This window comes from Sander lucioperca, chromosome 1 (assembly GCF_008315115.2).
Source record: "Sander lucioperca isolate FBNREF2018 chromosome 1, SLUC_FBN_1.2, whole genome shotgun sequence".
In the NCBI taxonomy this organism is placed as follows: Eukaryota; Metazoa; Chordata; class Actinopteri; order Perciformes; family Percidae; genus Sander; species Sander lucioperca.
The window spans coordinates 31,244,886-31,270,353 of NC_050173.1; the positions used below are offsets into that span (position 1 = coordinate 31,244,886).

Below are 25,468 nucleotides of genomic sequence, written 5' to 3' on the forward strand. Positions count from 1 at the left end.
ATTGAACTAGTTGTTAACCACCGTCACCGTCACAGCTTAGGCGGGACCGCGGTTGTTAGGTTAGGTGAAGCTGGGTAACAGAAATAAATCCAGGGCATGTTGATCTTGATTCGTAGTATAGTCAGGTTTAGTGAAAACTCTGAGTTTGTTAACCCTGAGATGAGGGAAACTCTGGGTTTTCCGTTTCAGAAAGAGAGGTTATTTAAACCTGAGAAGGAGGGGTCACTCCAGCCCATTTCAGAAAGAGAGGTAAATTAACCTCATCGTCTGTTACTATGGTAACTGAGCCTGTGAACCTAACCTGGTCGGGAGCAGGTTTTCTTCAATAAACCTCGAGTTTCTCTCAGTCTCCTCCCTCTGACACAGCGCTCTTTCATTTCCTCATTCATTCATTCAGTCTGTATCAGGCGCATTTTAGCGCGGTTTGTTATCTGCATGAATAAAAAAACGTGTTGGTTTATTAACTATGTTACGCAGATTAGAAAACGTTTTTTTTTCCCAAACATGGCATGTCCTTTTGTCGACAACTTCTACTACTTCGCAGGGAGTTGAACATACGTCGGGAGATGATATTGAGGCCTGACTAGAAGTATTTTTATTTCCAGATAACTTCCTATTTGAGAGGTATCGTTTTTATTCACAGTCCATCAGATATGTAGATAACTTATTGTCCTCATAATACTAACGTCACCCATCGTGGGCATGCTCTTATATCCCGGCAGATTCTTTGTGTCGCATTAGGTTTTTTGCAAATGCAGAGCCGTCAGAAAAGTGTGCCTCGCTCTGAAACGTTTTTAAACGTTTTTGTAGATTTCCCTGGACACAAACCAGTGAGAGCCATTAAAAATAATTAAATGATTATAAATTATAATTCTGTTAATGACATGGTGCTGCAACCTCAGAATGGGATTAGTAGTAGCTTACTTTTTCGCCCGCAGGATTGCACCTAAATGAAATTATAGGTGTAATACCATTCCAGTTTTCACCAGTAATATTATAGGTTACCTGTGATTAAATATGAAATTAATACACTATATTAGAGCTTACGCATTGACTCTAGCAGCAATTTTCTTTTCGCTATTTTGCAGCAGCAGCCGTGTTGCTTTTTTTTAACAAAATATATATTCAAACTAGCTGTATGCGCGCATGAGTAGTTCCAGTTCCAGAGGGATAAAGTATGCCGACTGATTTGTTTGTGGTTGTTGCCATGGTGAATTGTAGTATCATGGCTCCATTCCTGCTGCCTTTTTATTGTGGTGGTGCAAGCGCTTAAATCTGAGTCAACCTACTCTGAGTTGATTGAACCAACTCAAATCAGCTGTTCTGGAACCGAAAACTCAGAGTTTCCATCTCAGGGTAAATCAACTCAGAGATCAGGGTTAGACTCAGAGTCTATTAAACCTCCTTCCTGAAACGGGCTCCAGGGTTGATGCATGGACTGTATAAGTAAAGCCAAAACATCTCAATCGCCCCCTGGTGGCTGGCTGCAATATAGGTCATAAATCCTGCCCCGTCCATGTTAGCGGATGGGACGTTGACCAAACTAAAGATACACGTCAAATAATTTCCCCCCCAAAGATGGTTTCTGTCATTTTAGGTAGTTCTGATTACACTGATGTTCAAGTGTTAATTCTTCTGATAAGTTTGGTTTTTATGAGTTATTTGATGCTAAAAATTGGGTGAAACGTCATGATTGACAGCTGTGATTGGTCGGAAGGGTGTATGGGCGGGACTTCGATACCGCGGCTCCACCGCCTGATCACTACTAGGCAGACCCTAGCTCCAAAATTACAAGATGGTAGCGCCCTTATCCAGGATATTTTGGCTTCACTTTTGTACATTGGGAGGAAGTGGAGACGCGTTGTCCAGATTTATATATAGGCTGGTACCAGATTTATATACAGGCTGGACACATTGAAAGTGCTGAATGAGGGACTACATTGGCTTTAAGGATGGTCACACAATCCTGTCTCCTAGAAAATTACGTTACCATACAACAAAACTGCATTTTTAGGGAAACATATTTTAACATGTTTTTCTGCAACCGGCACACGTTGTGAAAACAGACCCTGTTTAAACACATAGTTAACGTGGTAAATTGAATCAAAACTACTTGGTTAGGTTTAGAAAAAGATGAGTTTGTAAGTTTGTTACGTAATTTAAGTTACATACATATGTTAAGTACGTTGGTAGGTTAAATATGTTACATAAACAAGTTAACATTGACTTTTGGTTTCACACGGGATAGGAACAGCAGTCTCCCGTGTGAAAGTCCTGTTTGTTTGACCGATCCATCCACCCCGACCTCCTCCCTACGCTGACTTTCGCGGACTTTAATTAGAAAAGTTTTCGTGAATGTAAACCTGGGACAAAATTTGTTTCCCTTGAACATAATTGAGAATGCAGTTTTGTTGGTCTATGGAAACATATTTTTTAAGAGACAGGGCTGGTCTTTGAACACATACTCCAAATCCAGGGTAGCTCTTGTGGAGTTGATTTCAATTGATCCACTTTCATTTGATCAACTAGGGTTCTAGTTTTGCACAAATATGGAATATGGAAGCTTCATGGCTGCTATCCTGATCCCGACCAAAACCTACCCTAAAGCTATGGGGATCAATTGAGAATCTCACTGTGGTTTTAATTACTGTCACAGTGACAGTTAAGCATGACTACTTGAACCTTTTCTTCTGTGAACAACTAAAGACACGGACATATAGACATGTTGCATACCTCAACCTGTTGACAGATCTGGATGAGCTTTGCCATTTGGTTCTCCAGTTCGCTGTTTCTCTTCACCAGGTTGGTCAGGTTGTTCTCCAGAGTTTGCTGTTAGGGAGGAGGAGGAGGAGGAGGAGGAAGGAGCAAGGAGACAAGGCTGAACATTAGCACATATCGAGTGTGCAAAATGTGCATTCACAGGACAAGTCTGGTTATGGATGCAATTGTATATTTTAATTTCAAACATTAAGTTTAAGACACTGACCAAAAACCTGACTGATTAATTATTATAATTTCTTAACATGCAATTGTGTTTTTTCATTAAAACAAAAAATGTATAAATCGTTCTCTATTACATGAATTTGGCGGCAGCATGCCATAGTATGTGATGTTTTTGGTGAAGTCTGTAATATCAGTAGTGTAATGAACCTCATACCTACTAAGTACTAATTCACATGTTCATATTCATACATTTTTACAGTTATACTGAAAAGCTGAAGTAAATGTTAAAGTCCTACACTGTAAGCTTGTGCTGTAACCTATAGTGCAATTCTAATACTGCATTGAAAATCAAAGGAAAGAAAACAAATTGAATCCCAATTCCATCCCAATTAATTGCTTTTTAACTGCTACAAATGCTCATATAGTAGATTTATTTATTTATTTTAACATATTGTCTGTAATATGGAAACTGTCTGACCTTGTCATACTTTAAAGCCACAAAAAAAGAAATTTGGCCCCTGAACAATTACACCAATCAACCTCCACTGGCAATTTTAATGATCAAACACTCAATTACTATCCCTTAACTGTTTGTCAATGCAAAAAAAATAAAACACACACACACACACACACACACACACACACACACACACACAGTACAAAAGATGAAAATGGAAACAACAAGCAAATAGCCAGAAATGGAACTACCGATCAAAAGGAAGCAAATCAGCGATGGTGGTGACGGCGATGGGCATCAAAACAACAACAACAAGCACAGCTGCAAAGAGAACAGTAGAACAAAGCAGCAGACAAGCGGCGGTGTTTGAAGTAGCTCTACTCATGCAAGTGAAAGGGAGGTGGGCTGGGCAAGCACCTGGCCACCACTATGACTGTCTGACTGCTTTCCAGTATCTCCTCTGCCTGTCGCTCAGCCTGATTTACTGTCTGTTGTCTGTTTGACTTTGCACCCACTTAATTATTTATCGGCCTGCTTAACTCCCTCATTGCATCCCTTCCTTATCCATCCAGGTGTCTACCTGTGTGCCTGTCTGCCTATATACAGGGATAGGTGAGGAGGGTGGTGGGGTTGGAAAAAGGCAGCCAGGGAACTCACCGCAGCGCTTGTCTTTGAAGCCTCCATTACCGCATCTGACACTCTGCCCGGGCTCACCTGATAAGCCTACGAACACACACACATACACCCACATGAGTGCACGTAAACACACACGCAGACAAGCCTGAGCCCACAGCGTCTGTCACCTAAACGCAACTGAAGAGGAGAACTCCTCCCAGAACAAGTTTCTCTTCTTATGGCCTTACATGAATGCAGACAATAGTGTGGCTCACAGTGTCTGCTAATATTTCCCTGAAACTGGAGTTACATCACTGGGTCTTGCATTTGGTTGTTGTGTCGCAGCCCTGTGCGAGAGTGTTTGTGTAAGAGGGAGTTTGAAGTGGAACATCAGTGAGAGGGGACAGATGGGTCATTAATTAGCAAGCTGGAGATGAAGATGATTAATACATCAGAACACAGCTGCCTCCCATGGGACTGCAGTGAAACAAACTCCTCTGTCCTCTACATACATAGGCCTACATGCACGTGTGTGTGTATTTTTGTCTTTAAGTGTGTGACTCAGTAAGTGTATCTGCATTTATACATGTACATGTACTGTAGGTGAATAGAGGCACTAAACTTTAAATTGTGTGTATCTGCTCTATGAGTGACCATAAAACGTCTGTTGTGTGTGTGTAAATAGGTTTCTGCCTGACTTGTGTTGGCACTCCTGTGGCTTCTGCCCAGCAGGCAGGACAAGTGGCAGAGAGAGAAAGAGAGAGAGAGAGAGAGCGAGAGAGAGAGAGAGAGAGAGAGAGACGGGGAAGGCCGAGCAACCGTCAACAACAAACTCATTAAAACACACAACAGACATCAAAGACAGCAAGAACCACTCGGAGATAGAGAGGGGGAGCAGAGAAGAACACTTATAAAGGGAGGAATGGAGGCAGAAAAAGGATGAGATGGGTGGGAGAAGGTGCCAGCAATTGCTGAATGGATGGTGACTTGCAGGAGGTGGCAAAAATTATATGTCAAGGCAAACAAGGATAACATTTTTATAATATAATGTGATGTCTTGCTATTCTGTCAAAACCATTATTAGAGCAGCCTCCTCAGTTCTACTACTAGCTGGTTTCAAACCAGGTTGCACCATTAAAACTTCATGTCTTAACTAGTAAAGACTAATAGTGGTGCTATTAATGTGTAAATCGGTTGCTAGGAAATACCTGGTTTGGATTGGATTCCTGATCCAATCAAAAACTATATAAACAGAAAGTCATTGTAGCATCATGAGCTGTAACATAACTTCCAAAATTTAAATGTCTATCATGACAAACAATCAATTAAATCTTCACTTAGTAAACACGTAGTTTATAACCAGGCTTGGTTTAAACTTTAGCACTATATTTTCTTAATCTATCAACTATAACTACATGTTTACTAGCATGGAAAGTAAAAAAGGTGATAAATACAATAAGGCACACAATTACAGAAAGAGAGAGAGATAAACGAGATGGAGGGAGGAGTGAGAGAAGGGTGGAATGAGAGAAGGGAAAGCAGAGAAAGACATGAATGGAGGGAGGAGGAAAATAAACGGCAAGCAGAAAAGACAAATTGCATTTCAGTTGTTTGAGGCACATGATTGGGCTTGCTGGGGTAGGCAGGGCTCTTAGCATATGGTTATATCATTCATTCACTGATTCAGCTTTGGACATGGCATGTCATGAGAGTGAACAGAGAGAGAGAGAGAGATGGAGGGGGTTGATGGGATGGAAACAGGCATGAGTCCTGTGCTGAGAGGGGCAGCTTGGCAGAGTAGCTCAATTCTGGCCTGCCCTCTAATTCAGTCTTCTGTCTCTTCTGCTGCTGTCTTTTCTCTCGTTATCTGTCTTCCTGTCACTCGCTACCTTTGTCTCTTTTCTACAGTACGTCTTCTCTACCTCTTACCTGGCTTTCTGTCTCCTACCTCGCTCTGTGTCTCACTACTTCAGTCCTTATTCTGTCTCTCGGCAGTTACAACTACAGCTGCTGACAGCCCATCATCTTGGGTTAGATCACCACCCCCTCATATGACTGCATTGTGTTGAGGGGCTCCAGGGTTTCATTGCTTTACAGATGATCCCATTTCTCTTTGAAACAAAAAAGGACAGCTCCCTATTTATATTACAGTAGCTACAGAGACTTGAGTAAGGGATTGTGGGAGAAATAAAATGATACCTCTGTCTTACAGGAGACTTGCGTATGATGGAAGTTTTACTGAACACACATTTGTCTCAAAGTTGAGACTGCTGTCACAGTTTAATCTTCACTGTTTAAAGAGTCTGTAGATCAATTCACATTACTGCTTAACCATGAAATTACACAGAATTACATCACAAAGTACCAAAAAAGAAATACAGTTACAGTAATTGTGTTTTTAAATACGTTTCTGGAAAATCCAACAAGCCAATGACTGATGATTTCTGCAAACATGTCTGTGTTTCAGTAGTAACTGTGACAAATAAGCAGTTGGCAATTTCTGAAATCATATTACGGTAATCCAATTGCAGCATAATGTGTTACTCCCCAACCTGAGGTGTGGGCTGAGCTCATTGTTACTCTGCTACAGGAACATTAAAACAGTCAAGAGGAGGTCAAGAATGTAATCACAAAGAAAATTAGGCAGTAAGAGAAATGGACACAAGTGTTATGAGAAGTCTCCCTGAAATTAATAAGTGCTTGGCCATAGGTAAAAAAATATATGCAGTGTTTTTATGCTGTCTGCATCACATGCCTAATAAGATGTCATTGTCCAGTGGCTGAATCTCCGGGTCGTTACCACAACATTACAACAAAAATTAAACTGCCACCACAACAAAAATGGAACTGAATGCCCTGAGGCCAAGTATCCAACTTCAAAGTCTTTTTTTCTTTTAATTAATTCAGGATCCTCCCCCGTGCACAACGAGACAGTAAGAGAAACAGAAATGAAAGCGAGAGAAAGAGGGAGAGATTAAACTCGAGAAAGAGCAATAGAATAGAACAAGCTCACTTTACAGCTGCTGTTAACAAGAGGCTTTTCAGAGTCTGGATGTGTCAGTAACACAAGCCTTCTGGGAAACAGGGTTTTTGTCTGAGGATAATATTCCATAGGGCAGAGCTTTTGAGACCAACCAATTGTAATAGGGTATAACAAACAGGGAGTCACGCTTGTCTCATAACCCGCTGGCTGAAGACCAATTAATGAGAGATGCTTAAAACTAAAATGTTCACACTTTTTTTGTTTGTATCTTACAACCAAAAACAGTCCATTTGTGCATTTTGGCTTAGCCTGTTGTGCAAGGTAGAAGAGTTATGTTTAACAATGACTTTAAGGTATTCCCTTTTATATGAATAAGATGCTTCACATGTTTGAACTCCGAATGAACTCCTTTGACCTTCAAGCTATGAGCGAAAAATGGGAGCAGACAGCGAGAAGATGCTTGCTTTCATTTACACGTCTAGTTGGGGAATTTAAATAAAGTTGCTGGGAAGGGTACGGAAGGACAAGTCCATACTGTCAGAGTCAATTTCTCTTCTTTACAAATCCCAATTGTTTCTTCCCCCCGAAACCATTAATATGAGAAAAAGACATCTTAAATGGAAACAAATCCAATAGTAATTCAACGTTTTAGACATGTGAGGGGATTAGGATCAAGAAATGTCTCTCTGTAGGTTTGAAAGGGAATAATGGATCGTCATGACTACTGAACAGCAGCGAGGAGGCCAGACACAAGCTGGCATTTGATTTTGTTTATAAGACTCTGGGATATCTCATGGGTGCGTGTGTGCTTTTAGCTTCCCAATTATTTGTTTGGGTCAGGGGCAGACTGACCCAGGACTGCTAAAAACAAGAAGAAAGGACGGAAAGAATAAGGGTGAAAAAGAAAAAGACAGAAATAGATGCCACATGAGGCAAAGCCATATCCCTGACCATTTCCCAATGGCCTTTATTAGACAATTTCATATAATTTTACAGGCTGAGGATGCTGTGATATTCGAATGTAAAGAGATGGGAACTTAATGCTGTGGATTAGTGGGTGTCTGGACTGAGATGAAGTGGGGTTAGTAGAAAACAGTGATATGGTTGAATGAGCTTAAAGGATCTTTCTGTTTCATTTCAATCGGCCTACACTGGATTCTTGTTGGAACAGTGCAATTCTTTGTCATGGATTAATACTGAGAAAGAAAAATACCATATATATGTGGCTTGGCTGTTGTTCAATATGATCAATATCTCTGCTTAAGAGAGAGAGAACATGTTTTTTTTGAGCCAACAGTGATACTACCTAACTGTGTTTTGTGCATGTGAGTATCTTACAAATGGAGCATGCAGAAACAGCAGACCAATAAACAAAATTGGGCTGATTAAATTCCTTAAAACATAAAATAATTAGTACTCTAAGAAACACCAGTTCTGCAAATGTCACTTTTGTTAACATCAATATACAGCCCTTATATCATATAGAGCAGATACTACTCATATTTGTATCCATACTCAAAGGCAACACCTCGGTACTCCTGATAATATCTGGACTGTGACAGATGTAAACAGAACACAAGAAGAAGGATCTAATCTAACTCTAGGGTAAAACGGCAAATGAGTAGGTTTCAAATGTTGGATAATTCCTTTAAGGGCCTAAAAGGGCTACAGTAGTATGTTTCACATCTTAAAATGTAGGCTTCAATAAGCAGCAGAGTGTCCAAATTAGAGATGGTCCGATACCAATTTTTGCTTCCCGATACCGATTCTGATACCCTGAACTTGCGTATCGGCCGATACCGAGTACCGATCCGATACCAGTGTGTCATATATTTTATTATGTTTTAACAAGTGTATACTACTATCCCTGTATGGATGTGATATTATTTATCTTTATTGTCGGCCTGGCTCAGGTTAAACTCTTTGTGAAACATGAACAAACAGACAATGAACGCCACAGAACTTTCTTTTATTATGCAGTTTGACAGTCAATTATAACGGAAAAATAACATAAATAAACTACTTTAACATAGATTTTCTTTAGGGCTTTATTACGTGGTATCGGATCGGTGCATAAACTCCAGTACTTCCCGATACTGATACCAGCGTTTTAGGCAGTATCGGAGCCGATACCGATACTGGTAACGGTATCGGAACATCTTTAGTCCTAATCAGCAGGGAGGCTTGATTCGCCAATCAGAAAATCCAGGTTAAATATCTCTGCTGAAGTGTCCTTCAACAACACACTAAATTCCTGCTGCCTCTGAAAACACGGTCCGGTAGCTGACCTAAACCTCTAACCTCTCTGTGAAACTGGAAGAGCAAATATCCTATGGAGTTTTTTTCTTTTTCTTTTTCTTTCTTTCTTTCTTTCTTTCTGGCTGTCTTTCTTTCTTTAAAAAACGAACAAAAATCAACAGTCTTGGCATCATTTGCACAGTGGTGACAGTTCGGCTCCCACAGCATTATCTACATAAAGCTGGCTTGTTATTTTTGCAATGTCAGGCAAATTGGTTCTACAATATACAACAGGACATTGTTATGCTTTCTCATATAATCTCATATGACCCACATAATTCTGATATTTCCTCAGCAGTCTTTACCTTTGGGGGTTTTTATTGGGTATGGAAAAAAAAACTTTTTAAATTTTAAACATTTTCTATTAATGTGCATAGTCACAATAAAATAAACAAATAAATATATGAGCCATCCACTGTAGATATTTTGGTATTTGGAGTTGAAATAGATGCCGTGTGTGACAGTAAGGGCAAGGCCCAGCTCGTTAGGTAGGATTTCCATGGCTTGTTAACAGCTGCCTGTCCTCTACGTTCACCTCCCACAGCACCAGCTCTAAGTGGCAGCCTGCAGCATGATGGGCTCCACTGTCTTCTCCTCCTGATTGGTTGCCATTGCAAATGGATTGTATATTCACAAATTATTTTAGCCAAAATGCCTGCTTAACTTGGCATGAAAAACCAGACGAGGTAGAGAAATCGACAACTAGACTGAGAAAGAAAAAAAGAGAAAGAAAGAGCACCTAACAGCAAGAGAGAGTCACACTGACAGACAGGCAGCACACAACATTTTATTGGCTGTAATGCAATTATCCAGCTGCCGGCTCTTTGGTATATTCATATGATACGGTTATTCATTTTGCCTTATTTTCTAAAATTCAATAACAGAGAAAGCTGTGTTTTGGGTCTGAGTCATTCTAACTGATAGGAACCCAGAGGGCATTGCTTAGCTCTGTGTCTCTAACCCCTCTCATTGCTTCAATGAAAAATTATCAACAAAATACCTACTTTTTTGCAAAGCACTGCTATGAATTTCCACCAATTTTGTCCTCAGAAGTCAAAAGAATGAGTCATACTTTCATTTAGTTCGGTCCAAGGTTCTTGTAGACAATATTTATGGAGTGTTTCTCAGACACATGTTGAACTGTGCCCACACAGTACCTAAATCAACTATGACAGTAACTAAAATCAAATGAGATGTATGATGGACAAATATTACCAACTAGCAAAATGTGGTGTGGAATTAAGTAGAGAGGAGGAATGTGTTTCATTTGACTGTGAAATTAATCGCGATTAACTGTGTGACTGGTCAAAAAGTGAAAAAAAGATTATATTTCAATGAAAGCGCAGAGCTGCAAAGCCAGTACCCACAGGAGATCACAGAAACGTGCCGTCTACACCCTCAAAAATATAACAGCGTAATGAGAACCGCAGCTGACACAAAAACATGCGGCTGCTGCAGAAGATGTTTGCCAAGAGAAAAAACACAGGCAGCCTGATTGGTTATCTGGGTGCAGAGAGTGCAGAAAATCCTAAGATGAGGGAGGAAAGATTTGTATATTTTGTATTAGTAAATATTACGGATGCGTGCACAAGCATAAAACAACCTCATGTTGGTTTTTGCTCACTGGAGCCAGAGATTTCAGAGGCAATTTTATAGCAGCTTTGCAATTTTACATGAATCATGAACATGAATCTCATACCGACATATTTTACTTAAATAACTACAATCAGGATGGGCTTCTGATGAAACACTATAATCCTATGTGATTTAAATTAATTAAATGCAGCGTTGTTCAAAAAGTTACCACAGAAGTGACATAAGCACGGCAGTCAGTTGAGCCCAGTTTGTTAGTTAGTTCCAAAAAAAATCCTTTTCTGAAACCAAGGTGTTCTCACAAAACCTCCCCTTAAGCCTTTACGCACTAAGACATCCACGCAGAGTGAAGAGGAGAGACAGAGATGTGGTGATATCAAAGAAGTCACATTTATGTGGAGGTGACAAATGTCTTGTTTGCCTAGTTACAAAGCGGATACAAATCTATGGCAAATGTTAAAAACTGTGACCTGTGAATCAGATTAATTGGCCCGCTCTGGTTTGTCACCTCCACATTATGCTTGCTCTCTCTCATTATATTTTATTACTAAGGAAAACATTATTGAAAGCCGTTAGGAAAGACTGATAGAGAACAGCTGGCGCTGTATTCCCATAAGATACTGAGATTCAAAGCTGTTTGCCTGTGAAAACACAATGAATAACTGAAATGACAGTTGTGAAGTTTTCATCACGGCCCCACCGTTTTGAGAGTCCTTGACAGTGTTTTACTATATCACTCGTGGCAAAGTGACATTGACCCAAAGCACATTTGAGCTTGTGGAAAATTCATGTGCACTTCACAAACACTGGATATGCACAGCTTTCTGGTTGAGAGGGTACATGCACCTCAAACCCATTTTCCCCTTCTGAGACGAGGGTGCATGGTAGAGGAAACTGATTCAGGCAGAAGAAGATATTTTCTCGGAATGGTATCACCATCACCATCATAATCATCTTTTTCTATTGCATCATTGTAATCTCTCTTTCTGTGCATAACATGTACAGTGGGAATGTCAGCTCCTCTCTCTGTGTTTCCAAAAACACAGAAATACCATAGTAGAGCTGATTGAATTTCTACAGACTTGTGTCACATATCAGGGAAATAGGCTTATTTACATTCTCATAGAGAGTTATATAAGAAGGTCAATACCACTCTCATGTCTGTACAATAAATATGTAGCTGGAGCCAGGAGCCTTTTAGCTTAGCTCAGCATAAAGAATTGAAGCAGGACGAAACAGCTAGCCTGGCTCTTTCCAAACATAACATAATTTGCCAAACAGCATCTCTTAAACTCATTAATTAGCACATTAATTAACACATGACAGCTCGTTTGTTTAATACGTACAAAAGCTGTAGTGTAAAAACGACAATTCACCACTTTATGGGAGGTTTAGTGCCAGACTATTTCTTGGCCGTCACTTTTACCTTTCAGTTTTTGTATGGATAAACAAGCAAATTATAACATGGTAATTAGTGAGCTTTAGAGAAGCAAATTTTGTTACTTTTGGACAGAGTAATAACACATGGGTACCGAGTCGACCGTTCTCTGGGATATGTTTTTATGCTGATTCGAATGTGACCAGTTTTAGCACAAACCGCTAATTAGCTTATAACGCTAGTCGTCGTGGCACGCAAAAGTAAAAAGAAATCGCTATTTCTACACCACTAACTCAAAATAGCACCACACTTCCACAATAGCATAATGAGGGTCTATACATGTAAACCGAAGCATTGAGAACTTTGTAAGTGTACAGACAGTTTATTGAAAAGATAGTTTATTTATAGTTTAGACTGTACTATATAGGCAGGCGCCATCTTGGGAAGACGAACGCTGTGCAACCAGTAACCAGTAACATAGCTCAAGCACGTCATACCCATGTGTTATTAACCCATAGGTTCATTTTGCGCCGGATTTCTCCTTTAAGTTCATCTATTTCCTATTTTCCTTGTTGACAGATGAAGCCTTACCTGTGGGTCAGCTGGAGGCAAGTTGGCTAGACGCAAGGTCTTGTCATTTAAATCTTAAGTGATGATTAAACATTGAACATCATGGAATCCCTATAGCTTCTCTTTCCCTTCGCTTGTTGTTTCCATGCCACTTCTGATCTCTCATCCCCACTCTTCTATAATGTCAGCTATCGCCCTCTCCTAATTTCTTCCTCAACCCTAACCTTCATCATCTTGTCCTTCTGCCTTTTTAATAACCTGTAAAAACTAAATAACTGACAATAACAATCCTGTCTCTAGGCGTGGTGCTATCTCTACTTCTTAGTTTAAATTTTAACATGTTTTATTAGGCCGGTTACCTAAAGATAGCAGACGTTACAACTTTGGCTGCCATAGCAAATAGCAGTCCAACTTGAAATGACACGTTTATTTTCGATCTTTAAGTTCTACAAAATCAATCTACCCTCTCTTTGGACTTCTTTTTGCTGTACATGTCATCTTTTTAAACGTTCAGTAACAGGGATAATAATCTGGTGTGACTAACACTTCCCAAGCTAAACACTTGTCAGCTTCTAGTAAAACCTCCAGAGGAGTTCATCTGAACTCATAGACTACAGAACTGGGGGTTGGTTCTGCGAGTGTGTGATAACGTTATGAGCAACACAGTTAGTCGATTTCTTTTGAGGTGAGAAGGTTCAGAGGCAGCGATACCTCGTTTCTGAAAGCATATGACATTAATGCAACCAGTAGGAGGGTAAACACACCCATATATGCTACATGCACTTAAAACACACACAGAGGAGCATATGTCATGACGTGTGTCGAAATTAAACCTGAGGTGCTGCCGCATGCTCAAGGACATCTTAATGCAAAATGTGTATCATTACTGACACATTATTTATGGGGAAAAGGAGACACAGAAGGCTCTGACTTAAAGCAACTGGGATTCTAAGCTACTTTTAGTGCAGTCTCAAATACAGCTTCCAAAAAAACGTCCTCTCTAAGACTTTTGCTTATCTTGACAGATCTCAGTGCGGTTTTAACTCAATCTGCCACAAATATACTTCTCCACTTCCCCGCCTCTCGGATTAAAAACCTTGCTTTTGCACCAACCACATTTTTCAGCAGTTAATAACCAAGTGACTTATTGAATGGATTCCCTGAGCTCTGTATTTCAGGGAATACATGTTTGAAATTGACTTGCAATACATAAAGGGCAAGTGGAAAAAAGCACAATTGGAGTTATTAAGGGAAACAGCAGCTTTATGTTTACTGCTGTTTCAGCGGTATTGAATGTGATAGTAGATAATGCCAAACAGAGGCCTGTTTGAGAGAAACGGTGAGATTTCTACCCTGAAGCGTTTTATCTTGCCCACCACAGTGTGACCCCCTACTGAGCCCGGCAGGTATTCAAATGTAGAACAGAAAAAGACCCTGACTCTCATCTTCCCAGGCTGCAGCAGGCAACGTGCAACAAATCAGACAAATATATACACACACAATGCACAATAAAATGAAGTCAGAGCCTGCACACACTCCTCTCCTCCCTTTCACTCAGTGACAAGACAGAGCGACTCTATTAGTATCAAAGTGGATCTGTCCACCCTAACAGATGGGTTTGCTTCCACCAAGGTGGGCAAAGTGATTTACTCTCTATCTCTTCTATACTTTGCCTTATCTAATTGGACTGACCGTGCCCAGGAAGCAGGCCAGTAAATCATGTCACTATCATGTATTTATAGATGAGGTCATGTAACTCTAGTGCTGATGGCAGCTACATAACATCTATATATGACACCTGTTACCGTGTAACCGGCTGCTGGCAAGATGCCTAAAAAATAAGATGGACACTGCAGCAGGAGGAGTACGAGCAGAAAGAGAGGACGCGAGCAAATGTGAGAGAGGCAGAGACAATGATAACAGGAAGCAAAAAAAAAATGCATTACTAACGCACACATAAACATGACATCTGAAAGCATGTTTCGTGTTGCATGAGAGTGTGTGTTGAGAGATGCTTATTTTCTGTATTTTGTGTTGTCCTTGTAAAGCTGCAGAAAGGACAGAGTCCAAAACAAATTTCCCTTTGGGGACAATAAAGTATATCTTATCTTATCCTAAGACATATTGCGTTGATTGTGACATGTTACAACACCATGGATTCACATGCTGAGAATCCCAGCTCCAGCTTACTTAAGGAAATGAAAAATCTTAAAGGGTGACAGTCCAAGTGGAGAATCACATAATCCGAGCTGTGGCTCAGCTTCACTGCTATGCATCCCTGATTTGGCCAGACACCAGAGTTATAGTGCAGGGAACCACTCTGGACAGAGTCCGCGATGGTAACAAGGCTCGCTGCAAACAGGGGAAACACATTCCCTGCGTTCCTGTGATTCTGCGTGGTTGGCTCTCTGGCGTCGACATCTAGAACAGACATTCCTCTTGGTACAACTCCCCGCGAAGCTGAACTTCCTTTGCGTAACCCGAGCTAAACAGAAACTTCCAGGGATGTTCTTGCAGATCAGTGACATCAGACGTAAAAGGATGAAGTTCAGTATTTTACATTTGTTTGTTTTTACATTAAAAACTAACATCATATCTACACCTATTAAAATCATACCTAATCAAAAACAAGCAGCCACCTGCAGAATTGAATGAATAAAACCAAACAGATATTTTCTCTTCTATCTTCTCACTGAGGTTGGGTTATAGGACAATGCAGCCAGTGCTATCAAACACAGAGAAGGCATGTTCGCAATCTCTCTGTCATATGACATGAACAAGCTCCAGGTGACTCAAGTTTTCCAAAAGTTAATTCACGTTCATATTGTCCTGCTGCTCCTCCTCTCTTTTTGGCTCCTGTGGCAGAATATTGGCCTAACACTGATGTGTCTGGTGTTCCTCACAGACGTGGGTTAATTTGCGGTCAAGAGTTCATGCTGTGGAGAAATGCAGCCCTGAACGGCTGAATACAAGCAAGCAGAGACTATATTTTAAATGTTTAATCTAAACACACATTTTGTATTTTGTGCCAAAAACAATGGTTGCATTTTATGGACAGATTGACTTTTATTTTCTGGTTCAGCTCCGATATGGACGGTTTTGGAACATAATATTCACAGCGGATGAGTAATTAGAATTGGAAAGACATTCAGGAAATAAACTTAACATTTTTTTCTTTTTTCTTTTTCTCCTGTTTCTTAAATGAATACTTAATGATACAAGCAATACATATGTAACTGCTTAAAATACAAATCAACTCAGAATATATTAAAAACTTTAACTTACACTGCCACATACATCAGCATCAAAAAATGAATCTGCAGTAACAATATGTTACACGGCATACAAGCGGAGACTTTTAGATCTTATATGCAGCACTTTCTAGCTTCTCACACTATGTGTGTCACTGTGTTAGATAATGGTGCTCACCGTTTTTTGGGCGTGTGTGTGTGCGCAAGTTTGTGTTTAGAAAGTGAATGTGCATGTTTCAGGAAGCAAAAGATTCATGGGAATGGAATGAAGAACATTTCTGTCCAAGGCAGCTGTGTCTGGGACAGAACAAGATGCCTGAGAAAAGTGTGGGAGACTGAAATTCTCCTCAGCCAGCCAAAACAACACACACATGCTTAGAAATCCATTTCAAGAACTTTGCGCCAAAGAAAATGTATGGATGGGAATAACTTTATGTAAGAGAGATATGTTACAATACAAAGATGGGACAAGTTACTTGAAACTTAAAAGACGTGTATCCTCAAAATTTCAACAAATTTAACATTTTTAAACATCTTAAACATTCTTGCATATTGCTCAAACTATGCAACCACTTGGGTTTCCCCATGTATATTTCCATTTTACAGTCCTACAGACACTTCTACAAAACAACAACAATTTTAATGAAATCTGAATAACCCATGTTGAATTTGGAAACTATAGGAAAACTATAAACATCAGTTTACCTGCCAATATTTCTTTTTGATCAACTTTTCTCCCATATTTCACTTTTCTCTCTCTTAACTCTTGTGATTTTGAACTAAGCCAACTGATTCCTGACTGACCAGGCCTTCACAGGGATGCAGTTATTCACTGTTACTGTAATAGGATTGCCTAAGCTGTCTTGTTGCAGCTTCAATGACATGAAAGCCTAAAACATAACTCAATTTGTGAGATGATGTTCAACCTGGTGTAACTGTAAGCAGATAGGCAATATTGGTTTCTCAGCTTACTTAAGTAGTTGTGCATACTATTGTCTTCATCCAGTTTTGGTCATTTGCTACTCTTAACACCCTCAGGTGGATTTACTAACACTAGCACAGTTTACGCTGCGTCTGTTTATGCGAGTTCGGTAATAGCGCACGCTATGTGTTCTCATTTTGGGTAGTATTTATCAAACCTGACACCCATTAGGCAATCAGCGCATACTCCGCCCTCTAGCGTAATTAGCGCGCCTCTAAAAGAGCAAAGAATGGGCCCGCATGTATCTATCATGGATCTTCCTACGGGAAAAAGAAAGCGCAAGCTTAAATTTAGTTTCAATGAAATGAACCTATTAGTGCATGAAGTAACAACAAACCTGAACATATTACAGGGCAGAACATCCACACCCTCGGAATTTTTTTTTTATTTGGATTGCCATAACAAATAAAATCAACTCGTTATCATCTATAAGGAGAGAAGTGAAGGAGGTAAAAAAAACGGTGGCAAGACATAAAGCGCAGAACAAAAGAGAAGGTAGCGTACAACCGGGCACAATCGAGGAGAACCGGTTCAGGTCCACCAGAAATCGAAACGCTCTCTACTATTGAAGAGGTGGTGCAGCAAACACTCGTTGCCGAACAGGTAGAAGGTGTGGATGGCATAGATACTGCTGAGATCTCTGTAGAGAATGAAGGTATGTGTGGTCTGTTATGATACTGTTGTGTTGGCTTTATGTATGTATACATATGTTTATATCATTTATATGTCAACCCAACCGATGGGGTTAAGTCATTAAAGAGTGTTATATAGTTAAATTATCGCAAAATTGTTCATCAAAAATGGAACAGACATGAAGGCATTTTTTTAATTTAGTTTTTAGTCTGCTGCCATTGAATAAGGTACATTTTTACACACAGGAAAACGCGCTTCCTGGTTTAGACCTGCTTTTAAGAGTAGAATAGAGGCGCGCTCTTACTGGCAGTCTTTGTAAATACTGCGGAATATATAATTAGGCGCACTTTACGCGTATCCTCCCACCTTTTTGGGTGGAACTCCCATTTTCCCCATGACCCTCCCACAAACGCATATTGAAAGCGCAACTTGTCTCTTCTCGCTCATGTGGCAGGCAATCTGCGTTTTTACCCAAGTGCGCCCTGTTTGTAAATAGCTTGCATCGGTTAAGTCCGTCTTTGCAAACAATTAACGCCTGGAAACAGGCGCAAACGGCTTGATAAATCTAGTCCCCAGTGTCATTGAGTTCTTTAGCTCCCTGCTGAATGGAAAATTATGTGTTTTACATTACAAGCAGTTGCAACAGTAAAGCTGCTAAAAAGGAAACCAGCTGTCTTAGAGACAAAACTGAAGTGGACAGAGCCACTGTCTTTAAAAAGGAACAGCACTCCATAATAAGAATGTATGATGAGAAACGACTATCACCAAGTAGTTTCCAAGATCAGAGAGAACGGAGCAAATGAGGCTTGTTTGGCTTCCAGTTATCAGTCTAGTTGAGTCAGTACAGTACAGTACATTGAATTCAAAACACCACGAAAATCAAAAAATATTTGATAATATAATTTGACACCACAATGTAGAGTTCCCATCAAGAGATGATCAAGGTAGAAGACCTAATTGGTGCTTTCATTTTCAATCCTTCAGCTGCCACTTCCATCAATTAAGCAGATTTTGACAGGTTTAGCTAGTAATGTAGAGTCCGCTACAGTCACTTCTAGTGCTACCATTTTCTGGTGTGACCAAATCTTTAAACCTGCATTTATTAATGCTAAAAACTATAACCACCTTATAATGTTATGGTGGGTATGTTGGCATATACTGTAGTTGCCTATTTATGCATCAAGGAGACACAGAGCAACATTAGCAATTTTAAATGCTTTTAGTTCTGTTTTGGTATCCACCAACTCCACTATGTTCACCAGCTAGGCGCTAGCTCTGCATGTCTGCTGTCTTGTGCTGGGCAGGTAGGCAGGTACTATGGCTGAAAGCGACACTGATGAGAGCTGTGAGAGTGAACCAAAACAGTGTATCCATAGATCTGAGGGGAACTGCAGAGTCAGGTGTGCCATGGTGCCATTATTAATATAAAATATTTATAAAGCAGCTTTAAAGGCACACTTTAAAGATCAAGAAGTGCATATTTAATTTCAGAACAAAGCAGGACAGCAGGAAATTACATGATAAGGATACATTATTATTTTATTAAACTGACTGTGTTGTTATAGGCTGAATATCCATTGAAAATCCTTGAAATTCAACCTTCAACATTAAGATAATAGATGATTCAATCATCAAAACTATTACTAACCTATGATTACTGTTACCCAGGTGCAGCTCAGAGAATCAACAGGCCATTTTAAGTTTGGGGATGAATCAGAGGCCCCCGTTGTCCTAAGGCCAGCGAAGACGTGCTGTTCATCTAACACTGGTGTCGTTAGTTTAAAGTCTCTTCCCAGCCGCGACACACTGTTCCTGCCTGGCAGCCTCACAACAAGACGCAGAACTCATCACGTACACATCAGCACACACATACTTCTGTGTATGTGTGTGTGTATGGGATAAAGAAATTCAGAAGTTGGATGCTGACTGACGTTCCAGACTCAGTATAAATATTCCTGTTATGCTTCATTGTCTTGTCCACTGTCCCCCAAGCCACAAACCAAAACAGCTTCTGCGAGACTCAGGCTGTGATTTATCTGTTTGACTGGAAAATCTCTCGTATGATTAAAATTAAAATTTGTCGAATTTTATCAAGCCTTTACAATTTTTTTTTTGTTTTACAAATTCCCCAGAAACACTCAAAATGTAATTTCTAAATCAAGTAATGTTCATAGACTGCATGTGTCATCAGTTTCCTCAAACAGAACCCCTCCCGTCCCCTCATATAAATGTGATCTGAGCCAGGGATTGTTGCAGATTAATACTAGGGAGTGCTTACTCATCAGATATTACAGGCAAATAATGTGGCAATATATGAAGGGTTGGAACCAAAATGCTTAGAAGCCAGTGGAAAATAACATCAGCATAGCAAGACGAGTTTCCACTGTTAATTAATGTGTAAATCCTCTTACGTTGTGGTGTGTAGCTGCCAGACATCTGATGTCAAGACATATACAGAGTTTATGATCTGCGGTGCATTATGACAAACCATGCACATGAATACAGCTACTGTAAAAAAAAAAAAAAAAGAAGAGGTATATCACACATTTTAAGACCAGAAACAACATAAACATAAACTCATTCTGGCATACTTGAATGCATTGTAAATAAACATACAAATGTTTGTATGGTAAACGCCACAGGAATACAAAAGTTGTATTTATCAGCTGCTTAGTCAAAATGATTCTCCTTGTCTGTCAACAGAGTAAGAGGCTCAGCTAAGCTTTGCTATGTTGTCAACTTCTTACAGCTTTACACTAAAATACACACAGCACAAGCCTTCAAGTGCCTGAATTCCAATTTTAAGCCTTGTAAAAAAAGAAGAAAAAGAGGTGACAAAATGGCAAATAAAAAAGAAAGACAGGAAGGAAAATCTAGCAGGGTTCAACAAGCAGATACTGGAATACAGTATGAGGCTGATGGTCTTAAATATTTTGTGCAGATTTTCAGTGTTGTTGAAGTTGACTATTTTCATGCTAAAAAAATCCAGTTTACTCAGGAATTCTATCCTTGGGAGTGTGAAAAATCCCTTAAAACAAGATTTAGTACATAGGACACTAAAACGATAAGGAAATTATTTAAGACTAAGCACACATAGTAGGAAAGACCGTGGGATAAATTGGACTTTTAAATAACCAAGTTATTTAAAATGAATGCTATTGAGTGAGTAGATTATTAAGTATAAGATACAGAGTTTCTACTAAGTCATGAGAACATCACTGATTTATAGATACAACTCTTGGGAGTAACACTTTGAGTGTAGCTAATCAATTCCGATATAGATCACATAGCAGTGAATCAGTATCACACTGTTTACGGTATCTGCCTAACCTGAATATAACAAGGATCCAGCTACACAAGGAAATGCTGCTCACATTTTATGAAAAAAAAGTGATTGAATGTATAATGGATAAATGGGAATGGAAAAATTTGTACATCGCTCTTAAGCAAACAGTACACACACAACTCAAAGATAAGTAATGTCGGTTATATCCCTATTTCTGCATTGCATTGTATCACTGCTGACACCAAAGCTCTTAAAAGCTTTCCACTTTCTTTCTGCATAAATTGTGCATATGCATGATGCAGAGCCTGGGAGTGATTTAATACGTTTTTCTTTTTTTTCATGACCCACTAAATGTGATGGGCTGGCGTGTCATATTTTCACAGCACATGCATGATGCATTGACAGTAGTAAAGTATAGCCAGTTGCACGCACGCACGCACGCACGCACACGCACACACACACACACACACACACACACACTACCTGATAGGCATGTTAATGCACATAGGCACAGAAGTGGCGCACACAGTCTCTAAAAGCTTTCTACTACATCCTTGGTAGTTCCGTCAGCATGACTAAGTGTGCTCCATCTCACACTGGTCTCCAGATACAGCCATAATTTCCCCTGGCATCCAACACTCAGCTCCCAATCACTCCACACATGTCAGAGCTAATAGCATCTGCTTCGACACACATACACACCCACATATGCTTGCAGGCACACCTGTAGATACTGCACACAGGTTCACATATTTAAAGGCAATCATATACCCTCCTACACACAAACACACTGGAGGGCTGTGAGTCTCCCTCTCACCAGCAATCTGCTGCTGCAGCAGCGTATGTGGGTTTGTGGGCGACTGCGGGCAGAGGAGTGGTGTTACCTAAAACAAGGCGGACTGGCCAGAGGCAAAATGAGGGAGAGGGAGGAGAGAGAGAAACAGAGAGCAGGTGGGAAGGATGATGTTTATGTGGCTGCATGCAAAAGTGAGAGAAATATAGTGACAGAGGCGGAGGACAGCAGCAGGAGAGTGGGGAGAGGCTGTGCATGCCAGGAAAACAATGAGAAAATTGTACGAGACAGAAAGAGTTGGGTGTGCATGAAGAATTCAGCTTGGTTGAATACTTGACATTGCTGTCTTTTCATTTCCTCTTAAAATACTTATTGTCTGTGTTTAGCGTAGATCAGATAGCGAGCTGAATTTTATTTTTGCACATGTCCCTGCATCTGTGTGTGTAAACAGTCAGGAAATACAAGTAAGTTTGTGGGTGTGGATGGGACTGAATGCAAATGAATGTGTGTGTCTGTCTGTGCGTGCTCATGCACAAGCTCGCCTCTGGATTTAGCAAAGCAAATGAGTGTAAATAAAGCGGGACTGGAGTTAGCAGCAGGAGCTGGGGTGATGCACACATGGCAAAGAAAAATAGTTCGACAGTGCCTTAAGGAGCTTAGATGGGGGAAAAGTAGATGATATGAGGAGTGAGGGGGGTTGAAGGATAAAAACAGCGGGGATAAAGGGAAAGAAGCAGGGCTGGAGGGACTGAAGGAAATATAGAGAGGGGAGAGTTAGAGAGCAAAGGGTGGAGAGGAGAGGGGAGTGGGAGTCGTATCAGTATGCTATGACTTGCCTCTTCCGAAACAGGAATTAATCCAATAATCACTTGGAAATGTTTTGCATATTTCTTCATTCTTCTCATGTACATAACAGACCAGTATCTGCTACAAGTATGCATGAGACCTGTCAAGACCTTGGAGACACACACACACATGCAATAACAAATTCCATTCCATCCATTCAGTGCTCATGTGACGCCACAGAGTTGAAGATCCAGAGTCTAAGTCATAGACTGTTAATATTAATGGACAAAGCATCCAGTTCGGCGAAGTGCTGCAAATTCGGTGCCTTAAACCTGCATTCTATCTGAATTCCAGCAGGGGGAGACACGTGCGGTTGCAAAAAGGAGGTCGGTTTCTGTAGAAGTCTATGAGAAAGTGTCCCACTTCTCACTTGATTTATTACCTCAGTAAACATTTTCATGAGTTTATGGTCTCAATTGCTAGTTTTAAGTCTTCTGCAATACAGAATGATGTTCATTTTTTGAATTATGGTCTCGTTGATTTTAAAATCGGCGATAAAGCAGGGGGTGTTTTAGGGCATGGCTATGATGTGATTGGCAGTGAAAGTGTGTAATGTAACGTAGAGTGTAAAGGCTCCTCCCTCACTCCTCCCTCTCGTCTAAAATCGTCACATCCGCAACCAGGATGACTGCGCCCGTAACGGCAAACTCAACGACTCATAGCAGATCTCCACAAACCAATGGGTGACGTCACACATGTTCTGTCCATTAATATTAACAGTCTATGGTCTAAGTTTATCTGCCACTTATTTCAAGTGTTGCTCACAAATGTCAGCAGCCCTGTTAAAGGCTTTGTTGCCATGTCATGTCTCATGTCTGTGCCGCTCAGCACACTTGATGCACACATACTTCAAACCCCCAAAAGCCTGATAGTCAGTAAATTAACTGCCAGTAATGGAGAAGAGAAATACTTCTTATGCTTGTGATGTGATCAATTTATCACCTTTTCTCCATTTCCTTCAGTCTTTGTCCAGTTTATTCCTCATCTTGCTGTCTCTCTCCTTGTCTTTCGGCTTCTCCCTTAACACTTATTTTTATTCAGGTGTCTCTCCATTAATCAAACAATAACTACTGCTCTTTAGGTGCTGAGAGAAAATGAGTGAAACATGTAGACAGAAAAAAGTATGTGGCTTAAAGAAAACACTGTCACACACATTTAACACATAAGACAAAATTAAGTAAAATTACACAGATTACATAGAAATAAATTAATGAGTCAGTGAACAAATCACTGAAAGCCTGGGATAACAGATAAGAAATTATTTTTCTGGCTTGCACAGTGGCTAGCACAGCTCTGTCGAAAGCTCACAAAATCTGCCTACCAGCACTTCTAAAGCTCACTAATCAACACTTAATATATCATTTGTTTATTCAGCACAAAAAACGAAGTGTAAAAACACCAATTCGCTGTTTTATGATGGGTTATGTGATGGACTATTTCTTGGCAGGGAGCAGCAACTTTCTGGTGACACTGAAAGACAAGAAAAAGTCTAAATGCTAAACTAAGCTAAGCGGCTGCTGGCTCCAGCTAGATATTCCATAACGACGTGAGAGCGATCTTAAGCGGACTTCCCAAAATCCCCAAAACACACAGATGCGAACATAAGATGAAACTTCTGAAAAAAAAGAACTTCTGAAATGGAAAAAAACAACAAAAATCTCAGTTACAATCTTCCAGGATTGGAAATTGGACTTCACACTATTCTAACCTCTTGTAGCTTTAGCATACCTGCATATGTATCAAAGCAAGCCCATTCACAATTTGTAGTACTTCTGCAAAACTTCTGCTTTGCATCTTTGCATTGATAAAGCAAAGAAACCTCAACTTATTCTGGACTCTTATTACGTTGTGACCAGACATGAAACTTGTGGTAGACATTTCACCCACATTGTTGCAATTTTCACCTTTAGTGTTACACTTTTTTCCCCTTCCAGCATTACATCACACATGTAAGCGACTCAAATCCTGTGCTGAGGACACACAACACACACTTCAGCTTCTTGATTTTGTCTAACCAGCCTCTGATAGGGGATGTTAGGCTGCCACAAAATGACACTCTAATGAGCCACGTGCACTTTCAAAGCAGCAGGTGATGAGACATTCACTGCTAAAGCAGATAGTATCTTAGCTGGAAGTGGTTTCAGTGGATCCGATTTTGTGAAAACAAATACAAATCTAAAGTATACTGCCTTTAAGCTGCAGTCTTTTAAGAATATCAAAGTGAAACACTATTACCAAGGTCTGCTAATTATAAGACACAAATGTCTGTGCTTCTGAGCAAAGAGCTCTGCTTAGCAGCTGCCTGGGGAATTGATTCACTTCCATGCAGTGGCACATTTTGTCTTTTACAGCACTGGCACTTGTTGTGATTTTCTCTACCGAAATAGCTACCCTCCTTGCCTGAGGGAAGCTTACCTTTCCCTTAATGTGTGAGAAGTCATTTCATGACAGAGTAGCCCCTAGCGTCCACAGCAGACAGAGGAAATAAAGTGAAAGGTAATCCAGAGGTCAAAGATCAAATTGAGTGAGGCAGGGGGTCAAACCAAGACTACGGAGTATAATTATTTAGCAGAAATGACAAGTGGCCAATAACAAGAGTTGATTGGGGCACTGCAGAACACCAACCAGTAGTTACATATGACTGAAGAGACAACCAGCAGTGTTTCAATGAATAGTGTTAAAAAGACACAGATGAAAAGGAGAATGCAGTAGAAGAACAGACACCTTTTTGAGCTACATCTTCCATGATTAGCTTTGCAGAAATAGGACTTCCTCTCCTCCGCCTTGCCACGAGTGAGAAGAAGATTATAAGTTAGCTGCCACTGCCACTAGTGAGATGA

The 25,468-nt window shown here is 40.2% G+C and overlaps 1 protein-coding gene across 4 annotated transcripts in view; it reads right to left on the reverse strand.

Moving 5' to 3' along the window:
* mid2 (midline 2) overlaps window positions 1–25,468 on the reverse strand; it is a 164,686-nt gene that overhangs the window by 47,615 nt on the left and 91,603 nt on the right. For 3 of the 4 annotated variants that reach the window (XM_036002289.1, XM_031303292.2, XM_031303291.2), the window contains 2 exons: window positions 4,058–4,123; window positions 2,734–2,829 (listed from right to left, as the gene is read on the reverse strand). In XM_036002289.1, coding sequence (XP_035858182.1) covers window positions 2,734–2,829; window positions 4,058–4,123 — 162 coding nt within the window. The remainder of the gene's footprint in view (window positions 1–2,733; window positions 2,830–4,057; window positions 4,124–25,468) is intronic. The other variant, XM_031303293.2, reaches the window with a different exon arrangement.